The sequence below is a fragment of the Panthera uncia genome, chromosome A2 (genome assembly GCF_023721935.1).
Source record: "Panthera uncia isolate 11264 chromosome A2, Puncia_PCG_1.0, whole genome shotgun sequence".
NCBI lineage: Eukaryota > Metazoa > Chordata > Mammalia > Carnivora > Felidae > Panthera > Panthera uncia.
In genome coordinates this window covers 11,949,173-11,965,438 of record NC_064816.1, presented here as the reverse complement: position 1 = coordinate 11,965,438, position 16,266 = coordinate 11,949,173, and the positions used below count along the sequence as shown (strand labels likewise).

The window sequence follows — 16,266 nt, the reverse complement described above, 5'->3', positions numbered from 1 at the left end:
TGGGTGGCTCAGTTGGTTGAGCATCTGACTTCGGCTCAGGTCACGATCTCGTGGTTCGTGAGTTCGAGCCCCGCGTCAGGCTCGCTGCTGTCAGCCTGTCAGTGCAGAGTCTGCTTCGGATCCTCTGCTCCCCCCACCCCCCCACTTTCTGCCCCTCCTCTGCTTGCACTCTCCCAAAAATTAATAAATTAAAAAAAAAAAAAAAAGACTCCAAGGCCTCATTATCAGTCAGATCCTCCCTCTCCTCCTCCGCCCATCTCCCTCCTCCTTCCCCTCACACACTGACTGCGAGGCCATACCGGCCACCTGACTGTGGCTTGAACCATGGCGCTCCTACCTCAGGACCTTTGCACATGCTGTGCCCCCTTTCACCAATCTCCTCCATCTGGCTTCCGTCTCACCATTCAGCTGTCAGTACAAACGTCACCTCTGTACGGCGGCCTGCCTTCAAGTCCCTGACCTGGCAGGACTCGTGATCACAAGTTCACACAGCGGCCATCAGCCGTCACTGTTAAGGAACGATGGCTCTAACGAGGGCAGGGGCAACGCCTGCAACAATTGTTCCCCTCTGTGTTCCCAGCGTCCTGCACTCAGCCTGTTGCACAGAAGGCCCACAGGGCACTCAGATCGGGAGTCCACCAGCTGGGTGCAAATCCCAAAGCTGGGGACCTCCAGCAACTAGCTACTCTTCTCTGAGACTCAGTTTCCTCGTCCGTAAAACTATAACAAAACACTCACCGCCTTGCGCTGTTAGGAAAACCCAATGAAACGATGTGCACGATTCTAGCACATAGCAGGGGCTTCATAAGTCACTGAGGGAATGAAGCTTTTGGAAGGAACAGGGACCCGGGACCTTGCAAGTCTCTTAAAATGTAAGAGGCGGGGCACCCGGGTGGCTCAGTCTGTTAAGCATTGACTCTTGATTGTGGCTCAGCTCATGATCTCACGGTTGTGAGATGAAGCCCACATCAGGTTCTGCGCTGAGAGTGAAGCCTGCTTGGGATTCTTTTTCCCTCTCTCTCTGTGCCTCCTCCACTTGTACTCTCTCTCTCTCTCTCTCTCTAAACAAACAAACATACATACATACATACATTTAAAACATAAGAGGCTAAGGGGCGCCTGGCTGGCTCGGTCGGTCGAGTGTCCGGCTCTTGGTTTTGGCTCAGGTCATGATCTCCTGGTTGGTTCATAAGTTCGAGCCCTGTGTTGGGCTCTGCGCGGACAGCGTGGAGCCTGCTTGGGATTCTCTGTCTCCCTTTTTCTCTCTGCCCTTCCCCTGCTCATCCATGTGCACTCGCTCTCTCTCTCTCCAAAATATAGATCTTTTTAAAAGCGTCTTTAAAATATAAGAGTCTAAGCTTTAAGGTTAATACTAAATAAGGAAATGACAACTTCCAAAACAATAAACACATACTCTCTGTACAAAATACAAAACGTATATTTTATGGGTGTATCCACAAGTATGCAAAAGAGCAGAGAAATTTTGGGAGGACACAAGTTAAGCTGTGACCCCAAGGGATGTGGGGGGACGGAGTCTTCCGTGTTTAAGCATTTCTGGATCACCTGAATTTTTTATATTCCTTTGGTATTTGCAAAATAAATGAAAAACCACAAAGCAAAGAACTCTGAGGCCCTCCCACCTCCATCCCAACCTTCCACCCCCGCTCCTCCACAATCAGGCACCCAGAGCGGTTCCACTCCAGAGCGGCTTGAACCCCTGGCATGTCCCTGCAAGGGAATCTGGCTGGCCGTAGCTTGGTCACGGCCAGCCACAGTGAGCTCACCACCTCTGAAGGCAGCGGCTTTGCTTCATTGTTCTGGAGTCAGGTTCTTCCCCCAGGGATGGAGATTCTCACTTGGCCTAAGCTCTTCCCACATGCCTCAAGGCTTCTGGGCATCCACTCTGCCCGGCTGAGAGCTCCAGGGCTCCCCTCACTTGCCCACGCAGAAGTCCCGGAAGATGATATCCAGGATTTCCTCAGTGCCCCCTCCGCCGGTGATGCGGGCCAGGTGCCCCCGGGCGAGTCGCAGAGCCTCAGCAGCCAGGGCCAGGTCCTTAGTCTGCGTGTAGTGGCCAAGAGCGTCCAGGCAGCCCTGTAGGTGATGCTGGTGCCTTGCACGCGTCAGGAGCGGTGGGCCTGTGGATGGGTCCCCACACCTGGAGGGGACAAAGGATGTGATCTCTCAACTTTCACAACTACCATTGCCAGGGGGAGGATCGTTTGCATTTTGTAGATACAGAAAATGGGCCTGGACGTGGTGGGGTGGGCGGGTACACGTCCAAAGCCAGTGGCTCAGCCGCGACTTGAACTTGGGTTGAAGGAGGGTGTGGGAAAGGGGGAGGGCGTGGGCGCTCACACTTCGGCCAGCTCCTTCCTCAGCGCCTCCAGGAGGCCATCCAGCCCCTCTCCGGTCAAGCAGGACAGCAGCAGGTGCGGGCGCAGGTTGGGACTGGGGTCGGGGCCGCCTGGAGGCAGTAAGTCCGATTTGTTGAGCACCAGCAGGAGGCGCTGGCTGTTCCCATTGGGGCTCCCAGCTCCGGCGGGGGCGACAACGGTGTCCAGGAAGTTGCGGCTGGACGGAGAGGCCAGGTCAGAAGCATCCAGCACGGCCAGAATGAGGTCAGCCTGCTCAAGCCTGGGGGAACAGCGAGAACCAACTGAGCAGTGACCCCAGAGTTGAGTAATTAAGGGCACGGGGGGGAGGGTGGGGCACGGGCAGAGGCTGAATTTAAATCGCTGTCCTCCCCACGTCGGAGTCCCCACTGAGCTGAGCAGCCTTTCCGGATTCGGGAGGGATATAAAATAAAGGCAGCCAGGAGAATCGGGAGTGCCTGCTTCCCCATCCCACCACCCTACCCGCCTACCTCTCCCGGGCGCGCCGCACGCCCTCCTGCTCCACGGGCCCAGCGCCCTCCCGCAACCCCGCCGTGTCGCTCAGCAGCGCCGGGAACCCGGCCAGGTCCACGGGGGTCTCCAGCACGTCGCGGGTGGTCCCCGGTTCCGGAGACACTATGGACACAGGCTTCCGGCCTGGGACGGCGTGGAGAGCAGGGGTAATCACCAAGGAGGCGGGACGGAGGCGATGGAGCCCCTCCCTCGGGCTCCACCTCCTGGCGAGGCGGACTTTTCAGCCTCCCGGCTCCTCCCCCAACACCTGAACAGCTCAGTTCCCCAGCTCCCGGCCCCGCCCCCAACACTAGGCCCCGCCCCCGCCCGCCACGCACTGAGTAGGTTCACCAGGCTGCTCTTGCCAGCGTTGGGGGGTCCTGCGACCACTACGTGCGCCCCTGAGCGAAGCCTCTGCCCGCGCCTGGCATCTCGAAGATGTGCGCCCAGTGCCAGCTGCAGCTCCCGCACTTCGCTGTTAGCTGTGGATGGAAGAGAGCAGAGGGGAGGGAGTGAGGGGGCCTCCGGGGGCTGAGATGCCAGATGTCCCCATCCCTTGCAGGACCCACCTTGCTCCAGGACGCCCTCCTCCAGGTTGTCATCCTCACCAAAGTCGATATAGGCCTCCACATGAGCCAGAGCCTGGGGTGGGGGGAGAGGGGGCAACGGTGTGGCCACCCAGGAACCCACCCTCCAGTGTGCCCAGGTCCAGCCTGACCTAAGGGACCGGATCGGAGACTCCTGCAATGAGGAAGCTCTCACGCACAGGTTGGGCAGGTCGGGCCGGAAATGGACGAATAGGGGGCTTGCCTTAGTGAGGGTCCCGGCCCAGCCGTGGCAGAGGTGGCCCAGTTCTCCGTCCAGCTGTCTCAGCGCCTGCCGCCGCTGCGCCTCGGTTTCCGCATGAATTAGATCCGCCAGCCCCTCCACCTCGGTCAGGCTCAGCTTCCCGTGGGCGAATGCCCGTCTGGTGAACTCACCGGCCTCAGCTGGCCGCAGCCCTGGCACGCTACCTGCGGGAAGGTCCTGGGTCCTGAGCTTCCCGGCCCCCACCCTGGGTCCTGAGCTTCGCTGGCAGAGCCGGACCTCGAACCCAAGGCTGCAAACTCACCCAGGGCCTGCAGGACGCCACTCACCACCGCCGGGCCTCCGTGCACGTGGAACTCGGCGCAGTCCTCACCCGTGAAACTTTGGGGACCTAGTGCGGCGAGATGGGAGTCGAGGAGAGTACGGCTAGGCAAACGCCTGGAGGGGGGAAACTGGGTCACGAGAGCTACAGCAGGTTCGGGATCTGGAGCCCCTCACCTGGGAACCAGAGCACCAGCGCGCGATCCAACGGCTCCCCGGAACGGGGGTGGCTGAGCAGGCGCAGGCAGGCGCTGCGAGCCGGGGGCAAGTCCCGGGGCGCCGTGAGGCTCCGGAGGGCGTGGCCGCTGGCGGGGCCGCTGGTTCGGATCACCGCGATGCCGCAGCGGCCGTGGCCGGAACTCAGCGCGAAGATAGTGGCCCCGGAACCGGGGACCGGGACGCCGCTGCCCTGGCGCGTGCACGGTCTGGGACTGGAGAGGAGGAGAATCAGTGCATCTGGGAGGCTCTTGTGGCAGACTGGCAGGTGGATAGAGGGCTCGACGGTCGGGAGATGCCCCAGGTGGAGGGTCTGCGGCTGGAGGATGGGCAGATTGGAGCGTCTGAGGCCAGACCCGATTGAGGTCTCTGAGAGCAATAATTGACTCAGATGTGGGCTCTGCGGCAGGGGGATGGATATATATTGTGAAGCTGAGGGGGCTGATATCAAAATGTGACTCTGAGGGCAATGCGCGACCCAGATGTGGGCTCTGCGGCAGGGGAACGAACCGATTGGAGCTTGGAAAAATGCGAAAGGTGGTTCGCCGCAGGGAACTGGGCCCTCAGATCCCAGGGAGAGGGTTTGAGCCCAAGCAGCACCCCACGCTGTCACACCCCTTCCCCTTATCGCCCCACCTGCGAGGCCCACGTGCGGCCCGGGCTACCAGGGTCCACAACCCCCGCCACATGGATTCACAACCGGCGATCCGCCTACCCTCTCAGCCTGGGTGACTTCTAGTCCTGACAGGAGGCCCCGCCTACTCCGCGGCGTGACTGGTAAAATGTTCAACGATTCCCGATCATCATTGGGCCCCTTAGAAGACGTACTGCCCACTCACTGAAGATCTTCGTTTCTATTGGCTGGTGACAGGGCAAGAGGCGGGGAGGGGCTGCACGCGGGGGTGCAGCGAAATGGCGTTCCCCCGGCAACCTTAGACCGAATTTTTAGGATCCTAGAACAGTGAGAATCCGAGACACCGGAAATGAAGGGTGGGAGGAAGAACCACGCATGGCCCAGGGCCGTGGGAATTACACCGAGACGAGGGTTCGAGTCCCGTATTTTCCATCGGGCCACTCCAAAGCTTTAGGCGACGCAAGAGATCTCAGGGGCGCAGAGGGATGGGTTCCGGGGAACTCACGCCCTGGCCCTGGTAAAGTCTAGTCCAAATCTCTGGGAAGATTCCTACATGTGTTCTCAGAACTCTCCAAGTTTCTCGCCCCTCCCCCAGCTTTCGCTCCCGCCGTTCCCTCCTCCTCGGATACCCTTCTTCATTTGACAAACTCCTCCTCAGACCCTAGCTCCAAGGTCCCCTCCGACCGGACGCCTTTCTGGAATCCCCAGCACAGCTCTCTCTGCCGTCTGGGCTTTTCCGGCCCAGGCCTGCTCCAGCAGAGCTGAGAATCCGGTCTCCGGTGTGTCCCTGGCTCCCCGAAAGCCAGAAAGGGGAATCTCAGGGATTACTTTCAGGTTAACCCAGGACAGCGCAGGACCGCGGAATAAAGCGCTGATGGAGGAATTCCAGACACTGGCTGGGCGGGGTCTCCGCGGGCGCTTTCGCACGGCCAATTCTCTGGTTCTTGGACGGAGCGGGCGGGCGGCGCTCTCACAATTTTGGGAAGAAACTGTCGGACCGGCTAAACCCTGCCTCGACCCGCTCAACTTTTTCATTTGTAAAAGAGGGACGAATGCGGACACTCGCCGTCTCCGCGTTGTTCCATCAGTCTCAAGTATACATCAAGCGCCACCTGTGCGCCAAGAACCAGAAAGAGTCCCTGCCCTCCCTGGGCTCTCCGTCTAACAGAAGAGGCTACACAGAATGGTCAGCGGTCTGGATGCCAGACAAAATACAGGACGCCCAGTTAAATGTAAATTTTAGATAAACAACCAATAAAGTTTTGGGGTAACTATGGCCCATGTAATATTTGGGACATACTAAAAATGTATTTATTCGTTTGTCAGAAGTTCATTCACATTTAACTGGAAAGACTGTACTTTTGTTTGCTAAACTTGGCAACCCTATCGGGTCCTCTCTGAGGAGGTGACGTCCTCGGGGGTCCAGGGGTTAACTGGACGGAGAGGGCGCGACGAGTGCCCCATGTAGGTGAACGGCTCAAGGTGAGACTCAGAGGCAGAACCTGCTGTAACTACGTACTCGTCTTCTGTGGCGAAGTTATTGCTACCTGGAATCTCCCCCGACCTGGCCCGCCCCCTCCCACGTCCAGCCGTAGTCAAATCACGCCCAACTCAGATTCCAAACCCCGCACTTGCAGATGGGGAAACTAAGGCTCGGAGGCGGAGAATCCAGGCCCGGGGCGGGCGGGGACGAGACCCAGAATATGACGCGGGCAGGGACAAGGAAGAGAATGCACCTTTGGTGCGGGCGGAGACGAGCACCAGAGAGCGAAGTGGGCGGGCGAGAACAAAATCCAGAAAACAACACGGGCGGAGTCGAGAACCCAAGAGCGACGTGCGCGGGGACGAGAAGGAGAATCGAGGTTCCGCGCGGGCGGAGACGAGAAGCAGCGCTCGGGCACGCGGGGACGGCGGCCGGCGCGGGCGGGCGCGGCCTTTGTCTCCACCTCCAGCGCGCTCCGCGGCTGCACCGGCCCGATGAGCCCGCGGCCCCCCGGCTCTCGGGCCGCCCGCAGCCCCTGACCTGACCTGCCCTCGCCATGGCCGAAGCCACCTCCAACGCCGGGGGCACGTCCCTGGAGGGCGAGCGTGGCAAGAGGCCCCCGCCTGAGGGCGAGCCTGCAGCCCCGGCGTCCGGAGTTCTGGGTATGTGTGCGGCGGCTGGATCTGACAGGGTTGCAGGTGCCTGGGGTGCGCACGGCGGTCGGACCGGGAGGGGATTGGGGTCAGCTGTCCCAGGCCTGGAGTCCAGTCGAGGGGCCGGTTCTCCGGGCACTGCGGCTGCGGCGGGGCTAGAGCGGCTGGGAAGATGCAGGGGGCGGGGGTCCCAGAGCAGAGACGCGGACACACCCCTCTGAGAGCCCGGGCCTGGGGCCGAGCCCAGTCACCCCTTGAGCTACCGGATCGCAGCCCGACAGGGGTGCGCTCGAAAGAGCCACTCCGCAGAGGATACAAAATCATACGGTCCTGGGTTCGAATCCCAGCTCGCCTTTGTGACCTTGGGTGCGTGACTTAAACGCCCCGGTCCTCAGTTTCCTCACCTGTGAAATGGGGATAAGAACCGCACCCAGCTCTGAGGACGCGCTGACATGATGTGGTGTAGCGCTCAGGGCTGCTAGTGAGCGCCCTATCGATCGTGGTTTTGGAGGCGGAGCTGGGCCTCAAGAATGAGTAAGATTTGTAAGGGAGGACCTGGGGGAAGGGCATTTCTGGAGAAGGACCTGGCTGGTGCAAGGACACGGAGGGAAGGAAATAAGCCGAGGCCAGAGCTTGCAGGCCACTGAATGCCAGGCTGAGTGCTGAGGAGCCCTGGAGAGTGTATGAGCAAGGGCCGGGGCTGGAGGGACTGAACCAGAGGCTGGGGTCCAGGTCTGGGAGTGGCCTGACCTGGGCCCTGCCCCACCTGCCCCCTAGACAAGCTTTTTGGGAAGCGGCTCCTGCAGGCTGGTCGCTACCTGGTGTCCCACAAGGCGTGGATGAAGACGGTGCCTACGGAGAACTGCGATGTGCTGATGACCTTTCCAGGTACTTGTGCCCACTGCCCTGGGCTCCCCTGAGCCGGGCCACCCTGAGTAGGAGTGTGTAAGAAGCCTCAGACCCCTTGTGACAAGAGCCATCAGTCCCTGTGCCCCTTGGCAGACACGACTGATGACCACACGCTGCTATGGCTGCTGAACCACATCCGCGTGGGCATCCCCGAGCTCATCGTACAAGTCCGCCACCACCGCCACACGCGTGCCTATGCCTTCTTCGTCACCGCCACGTATGAGAGGCGAGTCTCTGTCCCTAGCCTCTCGCTGACCCGGCTCCCCAGCTCCCCACCCTTCCAAGCACTAACTGTGAGGTCTAGCGCCCTGCATTTGTCCCAGGTGGCTGCCAGGTATACCAACCCTAGCGCCAGGAAGGTGAGCCAGGGTCTCTCCATGATGCCACCTCCCTGTCTCCCTGGCAGCCTGCTTCGAGGAGCCGACGAGCTGGGTCTGCGCAAAGCAGTGAAGGCCGAGTTTGGCGGGGGCACCCGCGGCTTCTCCTGCGAGGAGGACTTCATCTACGAGAATGTGGAGAGTGAGCTGCGCTTCTTCACCTCCCAGGTGCGGCCAGCTCTGGCTCCCAGTGTGCACCCCTAGCCCTTGGGCTGCTGCTCCCTGTGCTCAAACCCTGTCCCCTGCAGGAACGCCAGAGCATCATCCGCTTCTGGCTGCAGAACCTGCGAGCCAAGCAGGGCGAGGCACTACACAACGTGCGCTTCCTGGAGGACCAGCCAATCAGTGAGTGGGCGGGACCAACCTCCAATCACACGTGGGGAGTTGGGTGGGGCTGTTAGAGGACAGCCTATCAACGTAAGAGGGCGGGGCCTAGAGCCAACTGATCAAAGGCTAGTGAAGAGTTGGGTGGGGCCTGGAGGCATCAATCAATGAGATGAAGGGGTGTGGCCTTAACTAAGAGGTGGGGCTTACTCCCTGGGAGGTTGATCCCTGAGAAACCTTTTTCTGGGTCTAGCATAAGGTAGGGGCAGGACCATGGACAGCACTCCATGCACTGGGTGGTGGGGCCCTGGGCCTCGGTTTCCTCTCCAAGAGACCAGCTACCCCAAGTTCACCTCCTGACGCCAACTTTGCACCGATCCTCAGACGTTCGGAGCAGTGAGCTGAGGCCAAATGGCTTTATTTAAAAACAGGGTTCTACACTGGTCCCATCCTACCAGGTTTCCTGCATCCTCTCCTGCCTGCCTCTGCACCTCCAAATTCTGAAGGAGAACTAGATAATCTGTCTACTCAGAACTTCTCTCCTGGGAAGGGCCCCTGCAGATTTAAAAGCAGGGAAAAGCTGTGACATGGGTTTTGGCCAAGGGGGCTGGCCGGGTCAGGCAGAGGCAGAAGGGCGGGGCTCACGCATTCTTGTCCCCCAACAGTCCCTGAGCTGGCAGCCCGCGGGATCATCCAGCAGGTGTTCCCGGTCCATGAGCAGCGCATCCTGAACCGCCTCATGAAGTCGTGGGTGCAAGCTGTGTGTGAAAACCAGCCTCTAGGTGTGGCCCCAGGCTGGGGGGGTATGTGTGTGCGGGAGTCTCCGGAGCAGGCAGGGCTGACCAGAACACCCCCCACCCCACCCCCGCTGTGTGCCCCTGGCAGATGACATCTGTGACTACTTCGGAGTAAAGATTGCCATGTACTTTGCCTGGCTGGGTTTCTACACATCAGCGATGGTATACCCAGCCGTCTTTGGCTCTGTCCTGTACACTTTTACGGAGGCTGATCAGGTGCTGGGAGTGGGCTGGGCAGGGGCTGGGGTACCTGAGACACCCTCCTTCCTGGGCCAACCTGGCCAACAGCTCGGCCCTCCGCCATCCCCAGACAAGCCGGGATGTATCGTGTGTGGTTTTTGCCCTCTTCAACGTGGTCTGGTCAACCCTGTTCTTGGAGGAGTGGAAACGGAGGGGGGCGGAGCTGGCCTACAAATGGGGGACGCTGGACTCACCTGGGGAAGCAGTGGAGGAGCCACGGCCCCAGTTCAGGGTCAGTCGTGGGTGTCTGGGTCCAAGGACTCCCAAGAATGAGAGGTGGAGGTGGGGGGCCACTGCAGGGACAAAGACAAGATGTGAAATGGGGCTACGGCATCAGAAAGGGTGTGCCGAGTCGGGGGATCTGCATGCTCGGAAGGGGAGGGGTGGGAAAATGCATTTAAGGGCCTGGGAAAGGTGTTCTGGGTCTGGGGGAGGGGGGGGGAGCGTCACCACAGAGGTAAAGGCATGGTGGATGGAAATGGAGTTCAGAGCACTGGGAAGGGTGTGTGGGGCAGGGTGCACCTCTGGCCTCACGCTGAGCCCCACCCCCACCCTCTGCCAGGGTATCCGGCGCATCAGCCCTGTGACGCGGGCTGAGGAGTTCTACTACCCACCCTGGAAGCGGCTGCTTTTCCAGCTGCTCGTGAGTCTCCCCTTGTGCCTCACCTGCCTGGCCTGTGTGTTCCTGCTCATGCTCGGCTGCTTCCAGCTGCAGGTGACCTCTGGCCTCCCCCACCCCCACCCCAGCCCCAGCCTTGGCCCTGACCAGACAGCCACCTGCCCGGGTCCACCCCCCAAGCCGAGCCCAGACACCGGGGTGACCTGTAAAACCTCCGCCCCTGCAGGAGCTGGTGCTGAGCGTGAAAGGGCTGCCTCGTCTTGCCCGCTTCCTGCCCAAGGTCGTGCTGGCCCTGCTGGTCAGCGTGAGCGCAGAGGGCTACAAGAAGCTCGCCATCTGGCTCAACGACATGGGTACGCCCTGCAAGGGGAGGTCCCGCTGCCCTGGGGAGGAAGGTCCTCACTGGCCTTCAGGCTCCCCGCTGCTCCCAGGGGGCCTGGGCCACCTCCTCACTCACCCCCTCGGCCCCCAGAGAATTACCGGCTGGAGAGCGCCTATGAGAAGCACCTCATCATCAAAGTCGTCCTGGTGAGTGGCGGCCAGCAGGCGGGCAGTGGGGGTGGCCTACATGGGGCACAGGGGGGGCTCCTGGGGTCAAATTTGCTTACCTGTCTGCTTCCCACAGTTCCAGTTTGTCAACTCATACCTGAGCCTCTTCTACATTGGCTTCTACCTCAAGGACATGGAGCGCTTGAAAGAGGTGAGACCCCAGCCCACGGCAGTGCCCCCCACAATGGCGGCCAGTGGGGGGCCGGACTTGGCCAAGGGGTCCACGGGCTTTCCAGCCCCTCCCCCCCCTCCTCCATCCTTCTCTCTCTGTCCGTCCGTCCGTCCGTGTGTCCTCTCTCTGCCTGTCACCCACCCCCCATCTGTCCGTCCACCTGTCCGTCGGTCCCTCCACAGCTCCTGCTCGTCCTGTCCCTGTCCCAGAGCCTCGAGCGGCAGCTTCGGGCGGTGCTGGTCCCGCTCGCGGCCCTGCGGTTCCGCCTGCTCCTCCTCTCCCTCCGGGGCCTCCTGCTCGTGGCCCGGGCCAAAGTATGGGCAGGTGGCGAGCCCACAGGGTCTCGCCGGGGTGGGCAGTGTGGCTATGCTTGGGGCCTCACGCTGAGCCAAGGGTGCATGTTCCAAGGGGCTGGGGCTCTGCTGATGGGGTGCAGATGGCAGGGGCCTCTTGAGGCCCTGGGCACCAGCTGAGCTCCTGGGCAGTGCTGCAAGCAGGGGACCTTGAGCCACGGCAGGATGAGACATGCATTACAACCCCAGGAGGTTGGCTAGGAGCACTGGCCCGCCAGGCTATGGTCTGTGGCAGATGAGTGGTGGTAGAGGCTGAGTGCTGGGGTCTCCATGTCCCGGGACATCCAGAGGGGTGGCTTTAGCAATTGGGTTCAGGGCATGTGTCTGGAAGCTTGCTCCTAGAAGGCGGGTGCCCAGTCCCAGCAGCCTGTCCCGGTGCCCGGGGCCTCGCCCGCCCCCCACGTGGCCTCTCTCCACCCCCTTCCTGCCCCCAGATGCTGGCCACTCTGCTGATCACCCGCCAGTTCCTCCAGAACGTGCGTGAGGTCCTGCAGCCGCACCTGTACCGGCGGCTGGGCCGTGGCGAGCTTGGCCTACAGGCTGCCTGGGAGCTGGCCCGTGCCCTGCTTGGCCTGCTGAGCCTCCAGCGCCCTGCACCCCGCCGCCTTGAACCCCAGGCCGAAGAGGGTGGCGGAGGCGGCAGCGGGGGCCGCAGGTGTCTCAGTGGGGGCTGTGGGGCACCTGAGGAGGAGGAGGAGGCTACCGTGGAGCGGCGGCCCGCAGGGGAAGGTGGGGAGATGGGGGATGGGCCCCGGGGAGGCAAGGAGGAAGAAGAGGAGGAGGAGGAGGATGAGGAGGAGGAGGAGGAGGAGGAAGATGAGGAGGAGGAGGGTGAGGAGAGCGGCCTCCTGGACTGTGGGCTCCGGCTGAAGAAGGTCAGCTTTGCTGAACGAGGGGCTGGGCGGCGGCGACCTGGCCCAGAGGCCCTCCTGGAGGAGGGGAGCCCCACTATGGTGGAGAAGGGGCTGGAGCCGGGAGTATTCACACTGGCTGAAGAAGACGATGAGGCCGAAGGGGCTCCCGGCAGTCCCGAGCGGGAGCCTCCGGCCGTCCTGCTCCGCCGGGCTGGGGGCGAGGGCCGTGACCAGGGGCCAGACGGGGGCCCAGACCCGGAGCCAGGTTCGGGCGACTCAGCCCGGAGGCAGCGGCGACAGAATCGGTCATCCTGGATTGACCCACCCGAGGAGGAGCACTCACCCCAGCTTACCCAGGCCGAGCTTGAGAGCTGTATGAAGAAGTACGAGGTGAGGAGAGCGTCTGAGGGCCCAGGCGAGGCCCTCCGAGGGGCAGGGCCTGCGGTCTGAGGGGGGAGGTGGGAGGGGTGCAATAAAATGGGGCCCTGGATGTGGTCAGGAACTTCCTGGAAGGGGAGCTCTGGGTCCATTCAGGATCATCGGAGGAAGGCAAGGCTTGAGAGAGAGGAAGGTAGTCTAAGGGAGGAGGCATTCTGGTCTGAGGGAGGGCGGAAGGCCACACCCAGGCACCGCCCCGCCCCCTGCAGGACACGTTCCAGGACTACCAGGAGATGTTCGTGCAGTTCGGCTATGTGGTACTCTTCTCGTCTGCCTTCCCCCTGGCCGCTCTGTGCGCCCTGGTCAACAACCTCATCGAGATCCGAAGCGACGCCCTCAAGCTGTGTACGGGGCTGCAGCGGCCCTTCGGGCAACGGGTTGAGAGCATCGGCCAGTGGCAGGTGTGGGGGCGGCCAAGGACTCGGAGCCGAGGCCCCGAGGGAGTCCGGGTGCGCTGGGGAGGGGCAGGAGGCCCCGGGAAAGGGCGGCTGGACCCCACCGGAGCCCCCCCACCCCCACCCCGCGTGTTCCCCTGCAGAAGGTGATGGAGGCCATGGGTGTCCTGGCGATCGTGGTCAACTGCTACCTGATCGGCCAGTGCGGGCAGCTGCAGCGCCTCTTCCCCTGGCTCAGCCCCGAAGCGGCCATCGTGTCTGTGGTGGTGCTCGAGGTGGGGCTGGTGGCCGGGGAGGGGGGCGGGGCGGGGGGGGGGACGTTGGGGGGGGGGGGGCGGGGAACGTTGGTGCGGCGCTGGGCTTGGTCTACTCCTTCACTCGGTGGGGCTTCTCCACCTCGGCCGGCTGGCTGGCGGCCGGGTACTTAGCAGGAGGGAAGATGTGCGGAGCCCAGTGTAATAATTAGCGCTCTGCACCGGCCGGTCCCCTCCCGGAATCCCGGTGGCGTCCAGCACCGGGCTGGCACTTGTGAACATTTAGTCATCGGCCAGCTCACCGGCGGTGTCCCGTTTGGGGCCAGGGACACAGCTGATGCTTCCTAGAAGCCCGGCTTCTGCCACATTCCTCAGAAAGCTGCCGAGTGGGCCAAGGAGCTCACCAGCGCCGGGCGGCGCTCTCCGCAATGACCGAGATGGCCTCTGTCTGCGCTGCCTGGGTGGCCCCTGGCTCCGGGCGGCCGACGAGTACTTGAAATGGGGCCGGTACAGCTGAGAGGCGGAATTCGCATCGCACTTTATTTTGTTTTGCCATTTTATTCGAATTATTGAAACCGACGTTGACAAAGACACGTGGGGCTACAGGCTCCTGGACTGGCCAGCGTGGAGTCTGGCCTGTGCCACTCATGACTCTATCGCTGGTTCTCCAGAAGGCAGGGGACAGTCAAGAACCAATATGTGGTTACCCCCTTTCTCAATTCTTTTTTTTTTTTTTTTAATGTTTGTTTCTTTATTTCGAGACAGAGAGAGAGAGAAGAGGATAGAGAGCAAGTGGGGGAGGGGCAACGAGAGGGAGACAGGGAATCCCAAACAGGCTCCGTGCTGTCAGTGCGCCCGATGGATGCGGGGCTCAGACCCACGAACCGCGAGGTCATGACCGGAGCCGAAACCAAGAGTTGGATGCTTGACCGACTGAGCCCACCCCCCCCAGTCAGTTCTCTTGTCGATTCTCAGAAATTCTCTTCTCGATTCTCAGAAAGCACTGGCATGAATCCGGGAATGCAGTTGGTGCCTAATAAGGGGTTAGATCTCTCCCTACTACCTCAGAGAGCCACTGGGTAGGCTCGGGGATGCAAATGGTACCCAAAAAGTGTTTAGATCTCTCCCCACTTCCACAGAAAGCCCCAGTGTGGGTCCAGGAAGGCAGCTGGTGCCCAGTAAGTGTTTGGATCTCTCTCCGCTTCTGCAGGGTGCACCAGCATGGGCCTGGGGGCGGGGTGGGGGGGGGCTCACACAGCTTTTCTGCCCAGTCCCTTTAATGGCTCTGTTCTGCCCACAGAGACACGAACGCCAGGCCCAGCACCGCTATCAGCAGCAGCAGCGGCGGCGGCGGGAGGAGGAGGAGCGCCAGCGCCACGCGGAGCACCATGCCCGGCGAGAGCGCGACGCCAGCGGCCGGGAGGAGGCTCGGGCCGAAGGCTCAGGGCTGGACCCTGCTGCCCCTGAGAAGGCCTCTGCCAAGGCCAAGGGCAGTGGGGCAGGCGGCCACGGGCAAGAGCGGCCCAAGCGCCCGGGGTCCTTGCTGGCACCCAACAACGTCATGAAGCTGAAACAGATCATCCCGCTGCAGGGCAAGTTCCTGTCGTCTGGGGCCGCATCCTCACTGGCCAGCGCGGGGGCTGGCCCTGCCGCCCGGCCACCCCCTGCCCAGTCACCCACGGGTAGCGACACCCGCCTGCCAGCCTTCCTCAGCTTCAAGTTCCTCAAGTCGCCTGAGACACGGCGGGACCCAGAGCGTAGCCACTCACCGCCCAAGGCCTTCCACGCTGGCAAGCTCTTTCCTTTCGGTGGGGCCCGGGCTGACGCCGGGTCCAACGGGGCAGGTGGGCAGGCCCGGCTGGATGGCACCCCCAGCGGCGGAGGAGGCCGAGCCCAGCGGAGTGGGCCGGTGGACGAGGCTGCGGCTGAGGAGCCGGACGCCCCCCGGCCTGAAGAGGAAGGCTCAGGTCACAAGCTTTAACTCGGGGGTGGGGACTCTGGGCTGGGCTTTGCGGGAAGGGGTGGGGTGGCCAGGCCTGGGGAGAGGGGCTGAAGGGGACAGAGGAGGCCCGGTCTCTGTACCGGTTGGGAACCTGGGTACGCGGTACGTGGAGCCTCTCAGTCAAAGCCTGCTCAGTATCTCCGGGACCCTTGACAGCCAAAGCCCCCTGTCCCGGTGGCCCTCCCAGGGCACCCTGCCCTCCATGCTCTGGTGCCAGGAGAGATGCAGGAGGCTTCTTCCCCACCTGGCCCAGCCTCTCCTGCCCCTATGAGACCCCACACCCAGCTCATCCTGGGGGGACTGGACCCCCCCCAGGCCTCTATGCAAGTCCCTAACCTGCAGCCCTGCTGTTCAGGGAGGCCTTCCTTGGAGGTGGGGGCCAGGGCTGCCTACCCAGGGAGCTCGTTGGGCTCGGCCACAGGCTGCACCTGGATTCGCGCTGAGCAGAGGTGCAAGCCTCGTGCCCCCCCCCCCCCCCCCCCCCCCCCCCCCAGCCCACCTTGCTAGCCCCAACCCCAGCCCAACCCAGCTCCAGGCTCCAGCAGCTCATCCCCCAGGGAGCCCAAGAGGTGGCAGCTGCAACACCAGGGACGCAGGTCAGAAATCAGAGGGACTTCCTCAGACTGTCCCCTCCCCCCCGTGACGGGGAGGGGCCCAGTGCCCAGAGGCAGGGGATGCACCGGAAGACGCCCACCCCTTGTCACTGATCAGAAGCAATAAGGCCCTCGAGGTGCCTGGAAGCCCGGGAGGGAGCGCGGGCAGGGTCCGAGCGGGGTCCGGCGGCGGGGGCGGCACCCCCCCGGAACGGCCCCTCTCGCCTCCGCAGGGACAGCGCTGGCCCCCGTGGGCGCCCCTGCCCTCCGCACCCGCCGCAGCCGGAGCCCCGCGCCGCCGCCGCCGCCGCCAACGCCGCTGCCCCGGCCCCCGACGCCGCCCGCAGGCTGCTGGCAGTGGGACGGGCCGTGGGGCTGCGGGGGCGAG

At 62.6% G+C, this 16,266-nt stretch overlaps 2 protein-coding genes across 4 annotated transcripts in view; one reads left to right on the top strand and one right to left on the bottom strand.

Moving 5' to 3' along the window:
- Positions 1-1,419: 1,419 nt before the first annotated feature.
- Positions 1,420-5,741, bottom strand: GTPBP3 (GTP binding protein 3, mitochondrial). 3 transcript variants are annotated; one of them, XM_049640184.1, is made up of 9 exons: positions 4,869-5,741; positions 4,194-4,447; positions 4,000-4,086; positions 3,699-3,901; positions 3,458-3,530; positions 3,227-3,370; positions 2,867-3,032; positions 2,359-2,637; positions 1,420-2,158 (listed from the first exon to the last, which is right to left on the bottom strand). In XM_049640184.1, the coding sequence occupies exons 1-9, from the start codon at positions 4,919-4,921 to the stop codon at positions 1,933-1,935; spliced, it is 1,485 nt and encodes a 494-aa protein (XP_049496141.1). In that variant the 5' UTR covers positions 4,922-5,741; the 3' UTR covers positions 1,420-1,932. The 3 variants fall into 3 exon arrangements, with proteins under 3 accessions (XP_049496141.1, XP_049496139.1, XP_049496140.1); XM_049640182.1 differs by having other exon boundaries at positions 3,458-3,901; XM_049640183.1 differs by having other exon boundaries at positions 3,227-3,530.
- Positions 5,742-6,653: 912 nt separating this feature from the next.
- ANO8 (anoctamin 8) overlaps positions 6,654-16,266 on the top strand; it is a 10,677-nt gene continuing 1,064 nt past the window's right edge. Inside the window, exons 1-16 of the mRNA XM_049639422.1 lie at positions 6,654-7,011; positions 7,780-7,890; positions 8,005-8,456; positions 8,537-8,633; positions 9,278-9,394; positions 9,498-9,625; positions 9,720-9,881; positions 10,212-10,364; positions 10,495-10,621; positions 10,741-10,796; positions 10,894-10,968; positions 11,777-12,586; positions 12,844-13,035; positions 13,173-13,334; positions 14,584-15,250; positions 16,112-16,247. Coding sequence (XP_049495379.1) covers positions 6,906-7,011; positions 7,780-7,890; positions 8,005-8,456; positions 8,537-8,633; positions 9,278-9,394; positions 9,498-9,625; positions 9,720-9,881; positions 10,212-10,364; positions 10,495-10,621; positions 10,741-10,796; positions 10,894-10,968; positions 11,777-12,586; positions 12,844-13,035; positions 13,173-13,334; positions 14,584-15,250; positions 16,112-16,247 — 3,551 coding nt within the window. The 5' untranslated portion in view covers positions 6,654-6,905. The remainder of the gene's footprint in view (positions 7,012-7,779; positions 7,891-8,004; positions 8,457-8,536; positions 8,634-9,277; positions 9,395-9,497; positions 9,626-9,719; positions 9,882-10,211; positions 10,365-10,494; positions 10,622-10,740; positions 10,797-10,893; positions 10,969-11,776; positions 12,587-12,843; positions 13,036-13,172; positions 13,335-14,583; positions 15,251-16,111; positions 16,248-16,266) is intronic.